At 37.9% G+C, this 21,502-nt stretch overlaps 2 protein-coding genes and 1 pseudogene across 3 annotated transcripts; all 3 read right to left on the minus strand.

Annotated features, from left to right (window-relative positions):
- Positions 1–54: 54 nt before the first annotated feature.
- Positions 55–1,699, minus strand: LOC111365862 (dynein light chain 1, cytoplasmic-like). 2 transcript variants are annotated; one of them, XM_022986369.1, is made up of 2 exons: positions 1,123–1,699; positions 55–478 (listed from the first exon to the last, which is right to left on the minus strand). In XM_022986369.1, exons 1-2 carry the CDS (start codon positions 1,164–1,166, stop codon positions 73–75), a joined length of 450 nt encoding a protein of 149 aa, XP_022842137.1. In that variant the 5' UTR covers positions 1,167–1,699; the 3' UTR covers positions 55–72. The 2 variants fall into 2 exon arrangements, with proteins under 2 accessions (XP_022842137.1, XP_022842140.1); XM_022986372.1 differs by having other exon boundaries at positions 162–503; positions 1,123–1,695.
- Positions 1,700–11,942: 10,243 nt separating this feature from the next.
- On the minus strand, positions 11,943–14,143 carry LOC111365868 (ABC transporter G family member 23). The gene has a single exon (XM_022986376.1). The coding sequence runs from the start codon at positions 14,023–14,025 to the stop codon at positions 12,070–12,072; it is 1,956 nt and encodes a 651-aa protein (XP_022842144.1). The 5' UTR covers positions 14,026–14,143; the 3' UTR covers positions 11,943–12,069.
- Positions 14,144–14,736: 593 nt separating this feature from the next.
- The window catches only part of LOC111373480, a 14,277-nt pseudogene continuing 7,511 nt past the window's right edge, over positions 14,737–21,502 (minus strand).

Genomic DNA, 21,502 nt, shown 5'->3' on the forward strand with positions numbered 1-21,502 from the left:
ATCATGATAAATTTTTGTTGCCTCTTTCTGTTTCCCATTCAAATTGTGCCTGTACTGATTTTATTCCTTGAATTATAAAGAAGGCGCTGTACTATTTATAAGTTTTTTATGAGATGGTGATGTTACTAATCCTGCATAGCAAATGCCAATGAAGTGGGGAGTGCAAGGCAAAATCTGAGGTAATACTTCCAGGTAGAAACAAACATGGCAGTACCAAGATGCCCCTAGAATTTTATTGGGGTATTTAATACAGGCCTTCAACAGAGAATAGTTGAAAAAATAACTGTTAAACAGATTATGAATTGTACATATTAGGCAGTTTTGTGCAGAACTCCTACAGCTTCTTCCTTGCTTTGGGACGCATCTTTCCCATCTTTGAATACAAGAAATTCCATCATCTCCACCCGGAAGAAAATGAAGCTTCCACATAAATGTGTGATGCAAGAACCGAAGTCTGTGCCAACCACACAATGCCATGCTGGTCCATAGCATTTATCAAAATTCTGTACAACACAAAGCATCTTATTATTATGACAGTTCAATAAGGCCTGATTCCTTGCCTCCAGTGGACAAGATAAAAACTTTTCACTGTTGATTAGTGGATAATTTTTATCTTGCCTCCTGTGGGTAGATCAATTCTGATAGTTCAATTACTATCCTCGACTCAAAATTCTCACTACAAAGTAGGTCTCTCAAGAACTATACGAGATTCAAAAATAGTTGTCGTAGTCCATGATTGATTTAACAAAACTGAAGGTAGCTCCAGGTCTCCTCATCCACGGTGAGGATCCGAGCCTGTATTGAGAAAGTGCCTAATATGCTTATAAAGCTTAATGGGAAGTGGTAGTTATAAGCCCATTGTGATTATTTTGTCTTGTTGGTAAAGTGAAAACACAAGTTCGGAAGTTCCACACCTACTAGACAAGGGGATGGTCCTCAGTTTATGAAGGAATTGAGCTACTTTTCTTAACATATTAATCTTCTGGGAAGGAACCCAAATCCCAACAGTTTTGGGCTGTTTCATTGCTCAATGGTGACAAAATTAACGAGTTTGTATGAACATTAAACGAGAACTTCATGCAGTCATATCCAATACTGTGAGTTTTAGACGATAATAAATACCTGTTTAATATAATGAGCAATGGATTGATAATCAGCAACTTCATGTAGATCCAGAGCTTGATAAGCCAACTCCATAGCTCGGCTCTTCATTGTATCTGGCATGTCTGTTTCGCGAACTATTGCTTTTCCTTCCAACATTTTCAGTGGTAATGTTCTTTTAGATTTTTTATGCTCTGTTTGATGTGTTTATTTTCTGATTTTTAGGGCAATATTGGTGCTTTATAATGAGGAATATGCAAAATAATATTTTGGGGACATTGAACATGTGTAAATGCTTTCTTTAAATATTTTGATTTCTTACCTCCACAAAAAATCTAATTAAGTTTTTTGGAGTCAAACCTTGAGTGACAAGTCTTGTAGTCAAATGAGGCCAAGGCCTAGGGCAAACGAGCAGCCTTCTCAGATTAATGGGACTGAGTTCGAGCTTGCTTTTAAGAGGACGGGTGAAATCGAGTAGGGAGAAGAAGAAGAAGAAGGAATCTTCGAGTCAACAAGGTCAGTCAATTAGTCAGACAAAAATTCCAAAAGCCGATAGCCATAAGAGAATTTGGCAAAGTTCTAACTTAATTTAAAGGATTACTTACCGCACACCGCACATTTATGTCTGATCTTGTATATATAGACAGTGACTAGGTCAAACATGACTTTAGCTAGACAATAATGTTTATTTACACATTTGCCATTTAACCGGACTTTCAATTCTTATTAGGTTTCGTTTGATTGCAAAAGTGAAATTTGGGTGGAAAGAAAACGAATTTCAGGGAATTGAATTGATGGGAAATTGTTTTCTTGGGAATTGTAAATTATCGTGTTTGATTGGCATAATTTTCCACGTGGAAAATGTTGAAATAAAAGTATTTTTTGGTGTTTGTTTGACTTTGTTTTATATAAAAATTATCAATTAAATGTATAGAATTTACTGGTATTGGGAATGAAATTTGTTTCCACTGCAAAAAAATTTAAAAAAATTTAAAAATAAAAAATTCAAGAAAATCATCTATATTTTGATGTTCGTTTGGCTTTGTTTTATTTGAAAATTGTCAATTAAAGAGAAATATTTTTTTACAATAATTCTTAGAATTTGTGAACTTTGACAACAAAAAGAAAAAAAGAAAAAAAAATTACATATTTCCTACAGTAACCGAGAAAATCAATTCCTACCAATACCTAAGAAGCTAGAAAATTCTAAGGTCCAAGAAAAAATGGAACTTCAATTCCATGGAAAAAAACCATATCAAACACTTGAAAATGGGAAAATAAAATCCATTTTCCATGGAAAAGATTTGCCAATCAAACATGGCCTTAGTTGAATAGGACAGTTGTTAAGGGTGTCCAGCAATTAAACTGACTTGGTCTTTTCATAGTTCCAAATTGATGAATAAGTTGGTTGTAGAGTGTTTAGTATGTTTGTCAGTTTACATCTCATAGGATGTGTAGTGCTTTCCTCTTTGAGGAGCAAAGCTATGAAAACCGAATCGGGAATGGTGGGGTTCCTTGCAAGTATTAACACATTTCTAATCATGTGCTCGAGCCCTGGAGTTTGGGCGACTCTTGTGGTGGATTTGGTCTGGATGAGCTCGGTCATTTCAGCGCGTGGTTCACTATGTCACTTTGCAACGGCTTGATCATAATATGCCACGTTACTTTTAAATAAAGTGTCACGATATAACAACTGTACTACGACAAATATGTAGCTTTTCTAGATTTTCTTGATTTCTCTTTACATTGACATATTCTTGCTGATGCTCCACAAAAATTATAGATATTTTTCTATCAGAGAAGCTCAAGCCCTCGAAGCAAAATGTGTAACATTCTGAGCCTGGCGATATTTTTTCTCAATGAACCGTCTAACCAATTAAATAACCAGAAATTTAGAAGTGGTCCAAAGTCAAAGAGTTGTGAAATTTGGAAATTCTGTGGAAAATTTGAATCTTCTATTCCGTATGGTGACAATGTTATCAATTTCATACTGCTATTGATGGAGTATTTTTCTGGTGAAGCAAAATTTTTCAGTCCTATTCTGAGTTCACATTATTTCTCCTTAGTCACTCAAAGACGAGAAAAAAATATATATATTTATTTTGCTGCAATAATTTGTGTGTTAGGATTCGATAATCTATTCACCTAAATGGCAGAAAAAATAAAATAAAATTGAGTTCACATTAGCCACCAAGACAAGGAAATTCTGATTACAATTTCGATGACAAAGAAAAAATGTAGAAAGAAGAGCATAATTTTAGAGCTAAAAAATGCAATTACAAGGTTCTGTATCATCTTCCGATTCCAGAAGAGTTTGAACCACGGAAGCCATTGTTGACCCCCCAAAAATGGCTCCAACAGACACCCTAACTTCGTCCCCTCGAAACTTGTGCATGTAGTACCCGTCAAGAGGCAAAGGCGACTGGACGAAGAAAAGGTCCGGCGACCGTTTGCACTCCGACGGTCAAGTCAACGGCCGGATGAAAATAGATATATAGAGTGCAATAGTAGAGAGATGGGGGATTTGACTAGAGTATTTAGAACATACCTTAACTTGTGAATTGAATCCATATATATAGAGAAATGATGTGAAATGGGCCAAGGCGGGTTAATGGGCCTAAGTTCGAGCCCAGTATGAGGTGAGCAAAGTGATAGGCACTTCGGCTGGGCTTTTTATGGCCTCAGTGGCGCCTCGGCTAGACTTCTTAGAGCCTCGGCTTTGGGGCCCAACACTAATGGACCTGACTCGGGTCTAATAAGGTGGCCCAATATGGAGTGATAATTCATAGGCATAACAGTAGTCCCCTAAGTCCGAGTCGTGTTATTTATATGCGGGTCGGACTTGAAAGCTAAATTCTCAAGTAGGCGAGGTTTTACAGATTGCCTCAGAAAGATGGGTAGCTCCAATAAGCGAGGGCTTACGAATTGTCTCGAAAATATGCATCGATCTCGAATAAGCGAGGACTTACGAATTGCCTCGAGAAATATGAGTCACTACAATAAATGAGGACTTACGAACTGCCTCAGAAAATGTGTCAGAATAAGCGAGGACTTACGAATTGCCTCGAAAGATATACTGCGTATACTTTTTCAAAATTTCGACAGCATCTCCTCTGTAATATGGACTAAACCAATCCTGTAATACAATACAATATATCCACAGCACATATACCAAATAAATTTGGGGTCCATTTGCCCCTTTAAATGCTCATAAGGTGTAACATATCGCATTTCTCCAAGATATGTGCAGAGGGTCTGTCATGCATTATAATAAATCATATGCTCGCACAGCTTAGTGTATTAGTAGTGCTATAGTGAAACAAGTAACATGATGTAGACAATAAAATGAAAATGATGATAATACGACATACGTACTGGCTGTGATGAAAATAATGTATGACATGGTAGCAGTGATATGTCATGTCATTCATGCTTGGAAGCAGTAATGTGATGTGTATGCTAGCAGTAATATGCCCCTCCAAGTCTGAGCCGAATATTTATATACGGGTCGGACTTGAAGTATAAGGCACTGATAAAGTTGATGTAGAGGCGATGCTCTGAATGTAAGTAGCATAGGCGATAGGGGCGATGCTCTGGATGCAGAGGCAATGCTCTGATTTGAATATGAGTAGCTGTACTGATACTGAAGCATGCTGATGTATGTCAGCCGTTGACTTTTTAAGATCAGCTGAGTGTATGGTTGCTGCTGCGATTGTAGGTTCAACTGTCTCTACCGAAGCACTGACTCATAGGACAACGCATGGGAGATGCTGAAGTTTGTGAAGCTGATGGTTGGGACACATCTTCAATTGAGGCGCTGAAGCTTCAATGCTACTTGAGGAAGGAGCTCATCTGCCACCGGTGCGCTAATCCACAGGGGACGACGTGTTGGGAGACGGCTAAAGCTTTGTAAAGCTTAGGAGGGAACGCAACCACCGAAACGATGACCTACAGGGGACTCCGCGTCAGGTGCGTCTAAACTTTGTAAAGCTGAGTGAGGAGCTCATTTGCCACCGATGCGATGATCCATAGGGGACGACGCACTGGGAGATGGCTAAAGCTTTGTAAGCTCAAGGGGGAACGCAGCGACCGAGGCGATGACCCACAGGGGACTCCACCTCAAGTGTGTCTAAACTCTTAAAGCTGAGTGGGGAGCTCATCTGCGACCGATGCGGGAGATGGCTGAAGGTCAGTAAAGCTCAAGGTAGAACTCAATGATCGAGGCGATGATCCACAAGGGACTCTGCCTCAGGTGGGTTGAAGCTTTGTCAAGCTGTGGACAGCATTTGGTGAGGCGAAGGATACTCATCTTATGGAGCCATGAATAAACCTCTGATGAAATGTCAAACTATCGGAGTCTTATAAGCTGGCCTCGGGTCGACGAGGACTTAGAGCTAAGCTTAACGATAGTGAGGCAAGGAAAAGACATCTCACGAAGCCGGGGAACATATGTCTGGCGAAGAGTCGAACTATTAGAGTCTTATAAGCTGGCCTCGGATAGACGAGGGTTTAAAACTGAGCTCGATGATAGTGAGGTGCGAGGAAAAGACATTTCGCGAAGCCAGGGATAAACGTCTGGCGAACTGTCGAACTCTCGAAGACTTATAAGCTGGCCTTGGATAGACGAGGACTTAGAGCTAGGCTCGACGATAATGAGGCAGGGAATAGGCATCCCGCGAAGCCAGGGATAAACATCTGGCGAAGTGTCAAATGATCCGAGTCTTATAAGCTGGCCTCGGATAGACGAGGACTTAGAGCTAGGCTCAACGATAATGAGGCGGGGAATAAGCATCCCGCGAAGCCAGGGATAAACATCTTGCTAAGTGTCAAACGATCCGAATCTTATAAGCTGGCCTCGGATAGACGAGGATTTAGAGCTAGGCTCGACGATAATGAGGCGGGGAATAAGCATCCCGCGAAGCCAGGGATAAACATCTAGCGAAGTGTCAAACGATCGGGTCTTATAAGCTGGCCTCGGATAGACGAGGACTTAGAGCTAGACTCGACGATAATGAGGCGGGGAATAAGCATCCTGCGAAGCCAGGGATAAACATCTGGCGAAGTGTCAAACAATCCGAGTCTTATAAGCTGGCCTCGGATAGACGAGGACTTAGAGTTAGGCTCGACGATAATGAGACTGGAAATAAGCATCCCGCGAAGTCAGGGATAAACATTTGGCGAAGTGTCAAACGATCGGAGTCTTATAAGCTGGCCTCGGATAGACGAGGACTTAGAACTAGGCTCGACGATAATGAGGCGGGGAATAAACATCCCGTGAAACCAGGGATAAACATCTGACGAATTGTCAAACGATCGGAGTCTTATAAGCTGGCCTCGGATAGACGAGGACTTAGAGCTAGGCTCGACGATAATGAGGCAAGGAATAAGCATCCCGCGAAGCCAGGGATAAACATCTGGTGAAGTGTCAAAAGATCGGAGTCTTATAAGCTGGTCTCGGATAGACGAGGACTTAGAGCTAGGCTCGACGATAATGAGGCGGGGAATAAGCATCCGCGAATAGGTCAGGAAATGCTCCTTTTACAAGGGTGAACACATCTGACAATTTGCCTTGTCCTTTATTCAAGGAACAAAGACTTCAAAAAAAAATATATATATATATATATATATATATACGTACCTCTTTTTTTATTGAAGGAACGATGACTTATAACATATCGCCTCTTCCTTTATTCAAGGAATGAGGACTAATAAAATTCAGTCTTATATAATAAAAAATCTACAAGCTAGGGCTCATCTTCAATAAATAAAATATTCAAGAGCTCAGCTCTTCTTCAAAATGTGAGGTCTTACAATTTAGCCTCGAATATGTGAGGTCTTAAAATTTGCCTTGAATAATATAGATGATGATCAAAAGGGCCTTTAAATAAGGATTCTTCAAAATGTGAGGTCTTACAATTTAGCCTCGAATATGTGAGGTCTTAAAATTTGCCTTGAATAATATAGATGATGATCAAAAGGGCCTTTAAATAAGGATCCGAGCTTAAGAATTTCATTGTATACTTGGTGTGCATAGTTGTGATTTTTAATTTCTTTAGTAGCTTGTGATTGTGTTGAACTATGAAATTACCACGCACCATTTTCACAATATAGTGCAGAAATCACACAAGAAATACCAGACTCGTCTTTGGAGGAATTTGAGCATTTAATAGCACAGCTACTGTGATTAACTCAAGTGACAGACATTTTTGAATCACCCAAAATTTAGTTAGCATCGAGCAAGAAAGGAATAATTTTAGCCCAATTAAATTCCAATCAAATCAAATAGAAGCAACAGGCCAGTCAAAGTTGATAAATTTTTCATTGAAAATTAGTTGTGGCTGCCCGAAAATGGAGCTCACTGGAAACAAATTGTCTCGTGGAAAATGGATATAGGAGTGGGAATAGTGTCTAGCAAGCCTATTGAAATTAGTTGGATCAAGTAAAAGTAGTGAGCCCAAAAAATATTAATTAGGGAAAAATTCACAAATCCTGCTTTAAGTATGGAGACTTCGCAAACCAGGTTTTAAGTTTACAAAATGCAAAAATCAGGTTTCTTAGTTAATTAATTAAAAATATTTATTAACTAAATATAACAAGATCACAATTATATAATTAATGGTCACATATACATAATTATAAGCCACAATTTATTTATTGATCACATATTATCAAATTAATTGGTCACAAATTATTTCGATGTCACAAATCAAAAGTTTTTTAGGTCACAGTTTATTTCGTTGGTCACAGATCAGAAAATTATAGGTTACAGTTTTTCTATTAGTCACATATTTTCAAATTTGTTGGTCACATATTATTTTTCGATCACAAGTTATCAAAATTTTAGGTCACAATCTACCAAATACTTGGTCACAGACACCAAATAATTGGTCACAGACCTCCGCCACCAACACCACTGGTCCACTGCCAATTGCTCGCCACCATCACCATAGTTTAATTATAGTTCGTCACAGATTCCAAACACCCACACCACCGAGCTCGATCCAGCACCACCAATAACAACACAACACACCACAATCTACATCTGCACCACAATTGGTCAAACACCACACACCGATAGTGCCACCAACACCACCGCAATCACAGCGTACACACACCACCGTCGTATCCAACCACACACTACCATCACCACAAGGAGCATCAACACCACCACCACACCCCAATGTCGCCGTTGTTGAAAACCACAAAAATCCCAAACCACCATCACCACTACACTTTGAGGTCGCCCCTGCTGAAAACCGTAGCAGCTCTAAACCACCATTACCACCACCATAAGCAACATCAAACCACCACACACCCTTCAACATACTCGTGCAAGTTTCCCAACCTGAAACTCACTGATTCACTCTTACACCTGTTCGAACTCGCCCAACTCACTCTCGAACTCATTCGACCTCTTCTTCAACTTTTTCAAGTTGAAATCCAACCTACCATCCTACCCACCCGGCACCACCATCGCATCCACCACCACTCCCAAAACTAACAAACGCACCAATACACTTCCACACACACTGAAATTACACAAATCAACAAACATTTTTCTGTCATGGCAGCGCTGCTACACTATCGTCAACCAGCATTGCCGCACAACGTAGCCACGACGGCGCCACGCATCACCTCAGCGAGCACTAGCTTCAATGCTCACAGCGGCACTCAGATCAATGTTTGACGATTTTGTAGTAGCCACGACATCGACGATCATCGTGAAACCAACGCTCGTCGTGGCACCTGTGCTAGTTGCGGTGTCGCGCGGTGCTATGAGTTCGGCGTGCATTGTTGATGTGGGCGGTGGTCTCCGACAGTGGGAGGCGGCGTCGGTGTAGGTTGAGTGAGAGAGTAAGGAGAGAAGATGGAGTGACGTGAATTTGAATTTAGGGTTTCAAATTAGATTGGTATGATATATTTTATTATTAATATTAATAATTAAATCAATACCTGAATTTTGAATTAAAAACCTTTTCACTTGATTATTGCACTATGATTTTCAAATGTCAGGAATTTTGTAATTTCCATTATTAATTATCCATGCTAGTATAGTAAGATCTAAAGAACATAAAATAAACTCTGGACCCAATTCCACTTACTCAAGCTAAAAAATTATGGCCCAAATAAAATAAATCTCTAGGCCCAATTATGGAGTATAGATGTAGGCTTGGGAATAAAGTACAGCAGCCCAAGAAAAATATAGCACCAACTATAGCATCAATGGGGCCCAAACATTGTAGACCAAAGGGAGGGTATGAAGCCCAAGATAAATTAATTTGCTGGCCCAATAATGCATTACCTAGAATCTGAACCCAATAAAGGTATCTTAAAACCATGAATTCGCTGGGCCAAATCTGTTAAAAAAAAAAGGTCCATGTAAAAGGATAAATCGGGTAGAGCACTTTGGATCACAAGAATAATATGGGCCCAACTTTACACAACATTAGGCCAAATCCAATTAAGCCCAACAACTAACCTACAATTTAATATTTTGAAGTGGATGAAATTAATTGTGTAGGTCAGAGAGAGTACCAATTGCCATTCAAAATAGCCTTTAGAAGTCGGCCGAGAGACCATTTCTAACCCAACCAACACGCCACCATCACATCTTCCCTCAATCAAATTCCATCAAATTAATGCTAAGCACAAAGGAAAATAAATACCGGAGACCTTCCATCGTCGGGCGACCTCACTGCAGACCACAAAATGCTACGGCTGCCTCAACAATAATGGGTGTCACTTGTTCAGTTATTGCAGTAGTTTGGGATATCGAGAGTGCCGGTGACCGCCTCAACACCCTTGTAGGATGTGGTGAAATGCGGGGCTGACTAAATAGTGGTTGTTGCTTTGTTCGGTGATTGGCAAAGTTGTCGTCTGAAGCTATGGTGGGCCATGGGTGCTTCACAGTTTTGACGAGTAAAGTCGGCAACGACGGAGATGGTTGGATGTCGAAAAATCCAATTTGTTTTTCCTTGTACATCAAAGCTTTATGGAGAGATTCTATATTTTGTGGTGGGACTTGCCTTAATTTTTCTTCTCCCTTCAGCTGGGTTTCTGTTCCATTTGGTGTTGGTCTCTTCTAATAAAATGGGTGAATATGGCTGTGACCATGGAGCAAAACAATGCCTCTTCCTTCGACAAGTTTTGTTTATTGAAATCATTTATCTTCCCTTAACTGTAGTTGTCATTTTTGAAGAAATTTCCCAATTCTAGTAGCCTTTTTCTTTCATTTTGTTGTTGTTGTTTTGACCTCTTTTTGGTAGCGAACTGACCGGAAAAATGGAATTTTCCGATGGCATTTTATATGTGGTATAACATGGTTAATGTAACGATTCCCACAGACGGCGCCAATCTGTTCACCCCCCCTCCCCCCCACCCAAAATGGCTCCAACAGGCACCCTAATTTCGTCCCGTCGAAACTTGCACATGTAGTACCCCGTCAAGAGGCAAAGGCGGCTGGACGAAAAAAGGTCCGGCGACCGTTTGCACTCCGACGGTCAAGTCAACGGCCGGATGAAAATAGATATATAAAGTGCAATAGTAGAGAGATAGGGGATTTGGCTAGAGTATTTAGAACATATCTTAACTTGTGAATTGAATCCATATATATAGATAAATGATGTGAAATGGGCCAAGGCTGGTTAATAGGCCTAAGTTCGAGTCCAGTATGAGGTGAGCAAAGTGATAAGCACTTCGACTGGACTTTTTATGGTCTCAGTGGTGCCTCGGCTAGGCTTCTTAGAGCCTCGGCTTTGGGGCTCAACACTAATGAGCTTGACTCGAGTCCAATAAGGTGGTCCAATATGGAGTGATAATTCATAGGCGTAATAGCCATTGTTGGGCGCTTGTTTGTAGCTTCCTCTACACAAGAAAGGCCCGTTTGAACCAATGTTTCTGCCTGTTTTCTGCTAAACTTCCATTCCAATATTGGATCCACAAAAATCTCCACCCAAGGGTACTGAATGCACGTACTGAGAATGATATAGCTTTGTTTTACCAACTATTTCTACAAAAAACGGATATGGAACCTTAAATAATTACTTCGTATAAAATAAAATAAAAAATATGGATATGCATTTAAAAAAAAAAGGATAATATTGAGTTTGGTTTGAGTACAAAGAAAAAGCAACCAATTGTAGTCTATAGATGTATATTTTTAGAAAAAAATAGAATTGAAAAAAATAAAAATTTCCTAATATGCGTTACAAATTTACGTATTTAACTAACATTTATTTCATATTTTCGTTGGGCACTAAAGAATTTTAAATAAAAATATTATCTTAGTACGCTTATCTGAGTTGGGACCTATAAATTTTTATTATTTAAACGATGTTTTAATTTGTCGAAAATTCATTTATTGAGATTTCATGTTATATAATATTTATTGTAGCATTAGAAGTTGGTTTTGATTTGAGGAGATGTGACGACAACTACTAGCTTAAAATTGCATTACGAATCTTCAATTTATCATTTAAGTAGCGAGTTAGTTCTCAATATTCTATCATAGTCGCACAATCACTTCTTGAAGATGTAAAACTGTCTAAATCTTAATTAATTATCACGTGGCCCGTCTATCCCCATCTTTTGCGAAACCAGATTTTGTTTTTTTTAACTTAAATTGAGTACAAAATTTGAAGTGAGGCATATTTTTTTGAGAATTACCTGATATATTAACGATATCTAGGCGATTTTATAGTCACTTATAGTGTAACTAGACTTTAATGTTCCTTTCAAAGCCAATTTGTTAATTGAACAATAGAATGGAGCTGCAATCTCTTCAAAATTGAAACATAAGCTTGGCAGATTCATAAATCAAAAACCATCCAAACGAGTTCAATATAAAGCTGGGGGTCTCATATAAGAAAGAGAGATTCTTCAACGATTCATATACAAGAGTTTTCACATCTAACTATAATGTGAATCTGCATTACATTCGAAAGAACCATTTTCTCAAATATTACAATCTCACACGGTTGTTTTTGACACCCTCCTTGCAAGAATTATCCAAGAAAGAACGCGATAAAACACGCAAAACGCCAACATTATTCCAACATTTACCCACCTCGTGTCCTTGTCAAGTCCTCGACTCTTCAACACATCCCCTCCTGTAAGCACACATATCGACTGACCACCATTTCTCGAGAGACACGAATGTCTCTCGTTCCAATACTCATTCGTAAGCAGGGAATCCAATGGATACCTATAAAGCGATACGTAGTACATGAAAAGCCAGTATTTCGGAATAAACTCTTTCGGAATGAAGTAGCCCGAAAACAGAAAGAATGCACCAAGAACAGTGCAAATCAGAGAATTCCCAGAGATGAAATCAGGAGAAACAACACTCAAGAACAGCACCAAAGAACTTGCCATCAATACAATAAGCCAAACCACAAACATGAAAAATATGAAAGCAGAAATCGAGGGATTAAGTCCTACTATCCAATATAATGGAACAGAGAAAAGAATGGCCACTACGAATAGAAAGGGAAAGAAGATTATGGTATTGGCAATTAGGTACGAGGAAGTGTTGTAAGCTCCCCGCGATGCTTCTTTCATCAGAACATGTCGTTCTTGAAGGTAAATCGGAAGGGCTTCAACTGTTGAAGATAGAAGAAAGCTAAGACTAAAAGCGAATAGACCTAAACGTTCTGCAACTCCACTTTCGTCGTTCCTAACTTTTATATAAACGCTCCCTAACCCGAACCCTCCTACAATGGCTTGCAATGTTCGCGCCAAGAACAACTGCTTTGTTCTATAGATTATCTTCCAAAATCTAACACAAAGCACCATTATCTCAAACAATCTCAAATAGTAAGTGTCTCCTGCTGTTTGTCTTTCAACGAGTAATTCCTGAACTACATCGGCTTCATTTTTCCATATCAAACAGGAAACCTGTTTTCGTGCTTTGTCTTTTTCACCAGAGACAAGATTTTTCGAGTACGACTCTTCTAGCCTGGAAATAATTTCCATGGAAAACTCCAGGGCATTTATTTGCACTGGAATTGTATATCCCAATCTTGTAATAGTTTCTTCCAACGATTCAAGTGAACCATTATGGACTACAGAGCCATTAGAGAGGATCAAGAAATTGGATATGTATTGAAGAATCCTGTAGCTTGGCTGGTGAATGGACAAGACTATGATTCTTTGTTTAGCTTGAGCCATGGAGGAAAGCAACATGATAACTTGAAGAGCTGAAGTGCTATCTAGTCCTGAAGTTGGTTCGTCGAGGAGTAAAATAGGCGGATCGTGAATCATGTCTACGCCAATCGATACCCTCTTTTTTTCTCCACCTGAAATCCCTCTGTTTTCCTCATCCCCAACGAAACTATCCGCCACGTGAACAAGGCCGAGTTCTTGCATCAAGCCCTCGACTCGGTCTACTCTCTCTCTGTCACTCATTTCTTTGAGCCTAAACTTTGCACTAAACATCAGTGTTTCCTTAACGGTGAGCAGAGGAAGTAAAGTGTCTTCTTGAGTTACAAATCCACATATCTTCCTCAGCTGAGCTTGACTAGACATCGCATGACCATTAAGTGAAATACTCTTCGGATCAAAGTCTCTGTTTCTTACCCTTCCAGAAATAACTCGTAGGAGAGTAGACTTTCCGGTGCCACTTGGGCCAACAACAGCTAGAATCTCAGAACTTCTTGCTGTGAAAGAGACCGATTTCAGAATGTTGATCGGCTCATCCCTCCTCTTTCCACGGAAAATCGTGGATATTGACGCATTTCGGTGTATAGTGTAGGAAAGATTGGTTATACGTAATTTGTTGACAGATTTGGATTGGTGGTGTTGTAATGGGGAGTGGTGTGAGGAAGAGGACTGACTGGCGGACTCTTCAGGCGAGCCGGACCTCGAGAAGAGTACAGCTGAATCTTCTTCGAGGCTTGGTCTTGGAGTTTGAAAGCATAAGGCCATTGTTTCTAGCTCCAAAGTGCATGAGATTGTGGATTGTGGGGGAATTTTGAAGGGAGAAGGTTTGGGGTTTGGAAGAGGAGGTTGGACCTACCAGCCAGATTGCTGCAAACGCGTCCTAATATGGTTGAAGAAGGTAAAACATTTGGCAATGGTTGGTGATCCGATGAGTTTGACTAACTTTGCATATGTTTATGCGTATCTACAAGATTCTAAGGTCCATGGGATAATTCATTGTGAGCAGTCAAAATTTGATGTAAAACTTGGGGGAAGATACCCGAAAACATGGTGACGAATTTCATACTCCAATTATTTAGTAAACCAAAAAGCATGTTAGATAAGTAAAATTGACAAGACAATAATAAACAAGTATCTCGCACATCTCTTTGCATTAAGTATGTTCAATCTAACGTATCAAACATACTGACTCTACATATGCAACCTAAACGGCATACAAGGTTTCTCATACGAGAGTTAGATTTCCAACAAATTTTTGTTGTGCTTGAGTAAGGATTTTACCCTTTAGGTTCATTAAGTCTCTGTTTGGCTGTCATTTTTCCTTAAACTCATTTCAATCACATATCCATGGATCCACAATTTTTATCAACTTTTTAACCGTATATTACATCTAAATTTTATCAAAATTTACTAAAAATCTAATTTTAATCCAAACCAAGCAGGGGGGCCACGATGCTGATTTAAATTCAAATGCAATAAAACTAGTCAAAAGCAGAACCTGATATTAAAAAATTGAGTACCTTCAGCATTCTTTGAGTTAAATATGAATATTTACAAACAATCTTTTTCATCCAAATGGACGAGGCGACCGAAAGAAATAAGTATTGTTGTCATTCATACTTGCTCTGCGCTGGTTTTCATGTTGGGGATGGCTGATCCACAGACTTGAAGACGGCCATTATTCGAGACTCTGAAATATGCTGCCTCTTATTAAGGACTTCAATATAATTCTGAATTCTATTCCGGTCTGAGCTTTTGAGAGAAAATAGGGGATTTAGAACGAGGGATGGTGCTTCCACCAGAAGAAATGTCAACAGCCGAACTGCTTTTGAATAATTACTTACGGGAACTTCTGTAGCGCCCATATACTCGTCAACCTGCAATCCCATGCACAATTAAACAATTTTAGAAATTACATATAGGTTTCGACATTCTCCAAATAAAAATTTCAGTAACCTACATTTATATATCTCTCAAATCTTATCAAATTGAAGTCTTAAATTGTTGCACGAAGCAAAGTCTCCAAGCTATTGTAAAATTAATAATCAAGAACAAAAACTGAAGAATGACTAAAGTAATGAAATACAACAATAACTAAGGATTTCTTTTTCTTTTTAATAATTGTAGAGCATGCACATATGGATTTTGCAGTGTGACGACTTCTTCATTGGCAGCCAGAAGAAGACGATATTCTAATCACTCCAAAATCCATTTTAGTCATTCTACGGTAGCATACTTCTATAAAATATAATGGTAGAGTTATCTCATCATGGAATTCAATTTACTGCCAATATGTTTGGCGAAGCTTCAAAAGTTAGTTTCAAATTTTCAGTAGCTTCATTTCTGTCTCGCATAAAGTTCAATCCTAGAGCATGTTTGGCAAATATGATTTTTAAGCTAGTCAAACATAATTTTTAACCACACATTCCTTCAGACCTACAACTTTTATCTACTTTTTAACCACACATTCCTTGAAATCCACTCCTTATAAGCACTTAAAAGCTTAGCCAAACAATCACTGCAATTGCTAGCACCGAAGAAATAGATGCTTACAGCTGAATGTCTGCCGAAAGCTAGGGCAGATTGGTATATCAACTCCATTGGATCGGGCATCTCAAAATCTCCTAATCAAGACAACAAAACAGGCATAAATGCCTTCACAACCATCCCAAATAAAAAATCAAGAAATCAAATCCATATCAATGACCATTACTTTGGCAAGTTCCTTAGCACTTCCACTTCATAAAGAAATGCTCTCTCAATTTGAGAACAGATCTCCACCAGCCCCTTGGTGTTACCAGTGTCATGAGACTCTTGGACAACAGGATTATGCTGCACCTTCGAGATTATCCTCAATTTTGTGGTCTCTCGTTTCAGACTTTGATCAACAGCTGATGCTGCTTGAGCGTGACAAATATTAAATGCTTGCTTCCATATGGCAAGAATCATGAGCTGAATTGAGAATGCACCTAGATGTTTTCCTGCTTCAATCTAACAAAAAAACAGCAACATCAACTAGCTCATCCCATTATTTACACAAGTAGCTAAATCCGAAGGGCTCCCCAAGGCCTTGCTGAGGTTAACGAAGATGACAATTCAAAAAATGTTATTAATGCATATAGGACCCACATATTAGGTCTGTGTGAAGTACTACTACGGAATTTTGCCGAAATGCCAGAATATAATAATCTAACACGATAATCTAACACGACACAGAACGCTCCTTTTTATTTTACAGTTTGAAGGATGCATATAAAAAGTACATAATGATTAAACCCTCAGTTACTTAAATATTGTCTTACTGTAAAGAAGACCCATCTGCCCAAGATGAAATAAAAAGGTTTCTACAGCCAAGCAATCATAAAGACTCGTAAAAGTAGAAGGATTTTCTTGGGAGGAGGTTGCTAGCTTCGACAATCTTGAAAGCATTAAATGACTTAACAACCCGAATACCAATTCTTCGATTGATGGTTAAGGTATCAACTGAGTATTAGTCCTCAACATGGCATTTGTAGGGGGAAAAAGATAAAGATAAAGTCTAAGCTATCCAATAATTGGTCACTCCACAAGCTTACACCGCAAGGAAAGTTCTCAGGATTAAGTTAAAGGCCACCATAGTTCTGATTTACAATTTACAAGTGCTTCACCGTAAGAGAACGAAATAATCTGGTCTCCTTAAAAAATAACATTTTTAAAAAGTTGTGTCAACAGGTTTGTGAATGTTAAAGTAGAAATGACTAAGCCCTTATTTGGCATTCATTTATAATTGGTCAAACTATTTTTTATCCCCATATTTCATGAACCCAAAAGTAATACCACTTATCCACCATTCATTTCTACCTATTTATAATGTAAACCAATTATAAACAACTAACAAACATGCTTTAAAGTTGATTTTTGTGATTATAAAAGAACATATTAAGCATCAATAGAAAGTGAAAAATAAAATTACCAGGAATTAACAATGAAATAGAGACACAATCAACTATCAAAAATAAGAGAAAGCTGAGCTATGGCCAAACTCAAAACAGTGCTGCATCTACATGAGAACCACTGAAGCGGGAAAAGAATATACAGGCATGTAAATATAAGAAATTCTGGGGCCAAATGCTTAATAGATGAATTAGAACATCTACACCAGATAAGAAAGCTTCACAGTGGGAACCCAAGTTTCAAGCTCCAAAATCATGGGCCAGGAGATGGCCATATTTTTGCTAATTAAAAAAAGAAGAATCAATATTACTTTACATCTTAGAAAGTGCTATACATACCTTTGCAGTTACTAATTCAGTTATGGCAGATGCACAACTCTTCAATGACTTGATCCTTGTCATGCACTCAGTTGATGACAGTTCTAAAGTATTTGATCCCTGCAAAGTCCCATGAAAGCTATGACTTTCTAATCCAATGTGATCCATTCTATCAGTTGCTGCACCAATTATTGACAATGAAGCACTTGGTTTGAAGTTCATATGTCCAGATTTAAGTGGCAGACTACCAGATTTAGAAGCCAAACAACTTGTCTTCGAAGCATGTACTGAAGATGACTCTCTTGTGGGGCTGGACACGAGGACATAATCTTGATCTGAATCCTCCAAATCCACAACTATCAAGTAGGTCCAAATAACACGATGAGAGGAATATATTTAAGCAAGACCAACGGTAAATATAGGCAATTTATAGTCAAAAGGAAGCACCTCTAAGTTACAATTTACTGATCCAGGGTCCGTGGTTTTCAAAGATACTTTCAGGTTTCCTTCTGAGAGTAGGTGGCTGCCAAGACCAGTTCCAATAGTTCTGGCTTACACGAGGCATTACTGTACCCGGAACAAAAATCCATTTTGTTAGAGAGATTAGACAATTCCCTCCTGTCAGGTTTTGAGTTGAGAGAAAATCCATAGGTGTATCTCACAGTGGAACTCCTTACAGAAGATGGACTCTTGTCAGGCCCACTGGAATCATCATCTATACCGAAGGGAAAGCAATCTTCTCGTAAACTTTCTTCTGTGTTCCTTTCAGAAAGAGTAAAAACGTATATTACTCTTTGATTGCCTCTTCCTACCTATGCAAACAATTCTCTTTTCAACAAGCACAAAACTATTCTTATATACTCAAGATGGCAAGAACGTGGATTTTAAGAACCCATTTACCTGAATGATTTATCAGGCTGCCTCGTAGAAAGATATGGATGGTTGAAAAATTCTTCAAATGTCAATCGCTCCACTTTGCATCAAAAAGTATCAAAAAATAATTAGGATAGTCATTTAAATAGAATCAACAAATACTAAATGAGAGTTTTTTTAATTTCAAAATCCTTCATATTATTCCCGGGTGCTTGCTATATCTTGAACCTTGTGAATCAAAAGTGCTAATAAATGTTGCATTAAAATGCTAGTGGTAAGCCATGCAGCACAAATGGCTACTACAGTGGTTACTTACAAGGGACATTAATTAATCAAAGTGTTTAAATGTCACTTAGTAGAATAACCTTGTTTTGAAGTTGACTGCGAACAGAACAAATTTATTGAAGCTAAAATAAATAGTTGACCACGTAATACTCGAAACCTTGCTATCCCTTTAAGTATCATAAGAGTTCAAAACACGAAGGAACACTGGATTGAGGCTACAAGTTACTTTAGCATGCATGTAGCACCATGTTCTTCCATACAAATTATGTATACAATAATGTCATCAACAATTGAAGCATAATTATTTTGGGGTTATCTCTAGAGTAAACAGCAATAAGAACAAACTAAGCCTTTTTGGAGTTGCTACATCTACTGGAGTTATCTCTAGAATAAACAAAACAATGACATTTATTTATTTATTTTTACTTAATTCAGTTGAAGGATAAGTTATATTCACTTTAATCCCACTGGGAAAGCCACAAAATCATTTATTAAATATTATTCTCATAACTCATTAGTCCACATGTACATCAAAATGATAATTGTGTTGAGTACCTGGATTGCAGCGTAGCAATTTCCTGCACAAGTCAATGCAGTGAGGATTCAAATTCTTCACATCAGGTGGGAATTGCAACTCAGTTGATTTTATAATGTTCTGGAGCAGCTGCAAAATGCATTAAAGGATTGGATTTGTGAATGAATTTTCACCAAAACAATGTGATATGAAACACTAAGGGTCTGTTTGATTGCAAAGATGAAATTTAGGTGGAAAGAAAACGAATTCTAGATAATTGAATTGTTTGAAAATTGTTTTCCTAGGAATTGTCAATTTATTGTGTTTGATTGGTATAAATTTCCACGTAGGTGGAAAGAAAACGAATTTTAGGGAATTGAATTGCTTGAAAATTGTTTTCCTGGGAATTCTCAATTTATTGTGTTTGATTGGTATAAATTTCCAAGTGAAAAATATTGAAATAAAAGTATTTTTTTGGTGTTCATTTGACTTTATTTTATATGAAAATTATTAATTAAAAGGATAAAATTTACTGGTAGTGGGGATAGAATTTGTTTCCATTGCCAAAAAAAAAAAAAAAAAAAGTCAAACACCAAAAAATTGGAAAGATGGAATTTAAATTCCATTTTCCTTGGAATTCCAAGGCTATCAAACAGTGCCTAAGATAACTATTATAGTTGCAGGAAAAGATTAAAATAGACAAACTTGTATCTGATTGTTCCCCGTATATGAGGTTTTCCCGGTGACAAACTGGAATAGAATGGCGCCAACACTCCAGAGATCTGCCTGCATTTTTAGAGTAGAATCAACACATAATAAGAAGATGGATGGCTGCTTGCATATCTGAATCTTACCTTTGGGTCATACTTTTGCACTTTCATAATCTCAGGAGCCATATAGAGTGGTGAACCGCCTAAGGTTTCAGCAAGGCCTCTAAGTTGTAGAGATCTGGCAAAAGGAAAAGGAACTGATGAACGGAAACTTCATGTTTATGCAAATAATCGTGTCAATATATCTAAATTCATACCAAAGTAAATGCATACATTAATATATGCCATTAAATTAAACACTAATTATTTAAGTATACAAAATATAATCGAGGATAGGAGGAAATGTACCAGCATACACATTAAACTAGCAAAAGGGACAGGTGGGAGTAATTACACAAAATGAACACTTAATGGAAGTATTCCGATATTCAAACTGACAGAAAAGAAATGATCAAGAAAATCTCCTAAACAAAAGAATAGAACTATCGCAATATTAAGAAGCCTCCTATTAGTAGTCATACTATAATAGTTTTACCTAAATTATTCTAGTGTTTTTATAAAGTGGCCTCTATCCAGCCACAATCATGATTTATGCATTATTCAAGATCACAATTCCAGCTAAGGCCAAGCCTAAGAGCACCATACTTTTCAGTTAAAGAGAGAGGATTATCCTTTAGTTCTTATAAACTGACACTTCAAAATCATTAGGGAAATGCTATGTGTACGCCTTATGGTGTACACAATGCATTACACCCCTCTTACATGGAGGGGGGTTCATGAATATTTTTTTGTGTGTGGGTCCCCCTCCATGTGAGGGGGGTGTAATGCTATGTGTACACCATTGTGTACACATAGCATTTTCTAAATCATTATCACGAACTTGAACATAATCCATACTAAAATGATGAATCAACCAAAATAATAAAATATGAAATGAGAGAATGTTACAACATAATTTGATGTGCCTACTAGGGACAGAGCCAGAAAATGATGTTAGGATGAGTTAAAATTTAAAATTTTTCTAATGAATTTACGTCACAAGAGGCTAAACTCATATGACATTCACGACAAAGAATGTACGACACTCAATGAAATATAAGAACTCTAGATGTTTCACCCTAAGATGTTCCACTAAGGCCCTGTTTGATAGCATGGAAAATCAATGGGAAATGGAAATAAAATTCCACTTTCCAACTTTAACAATGTTTGATGGCAAAATTTTTCCTTGGAAATGATTTTCTCACCCCTCCCCTCACGTGCCTAATTTCTAGCTTTTGAAGGAATTCTAATTCCTATTGGTTATGTGAGAATTTGTTTACCAGGTTCCTTTTTTTTAATTTTTTGGTCAATGAAAATAAATTCTATTCCTAATTGTAAAAAAATATTTTCCTTTAAATGATAATTTTCATGTAAAACAAAGCTAAACAAATACCAAAAGACAGATTTTTTTTTTTTTTTTTGGCAATGAAAACAAATTTCACCCCCAATACCAGTAAATTTTATTCCTTTAATTGAAATTTTTTATGAAAAACAAAACCAGACGAACACCA

This window comes from Olea europaea, chromosome 2 (genome assembly GCF_002742605.1).
Source record: "Olea europaea var. sylvestris chromosome 2, O_europaea_v1, whole genome shotgun sequence".
Lineage (NCBI taxonomy): Eukaryota > Viridiplantae > Streptophyta > Magnoliopsida > Lamiales > Oleaceae > Olea > Olea europaea.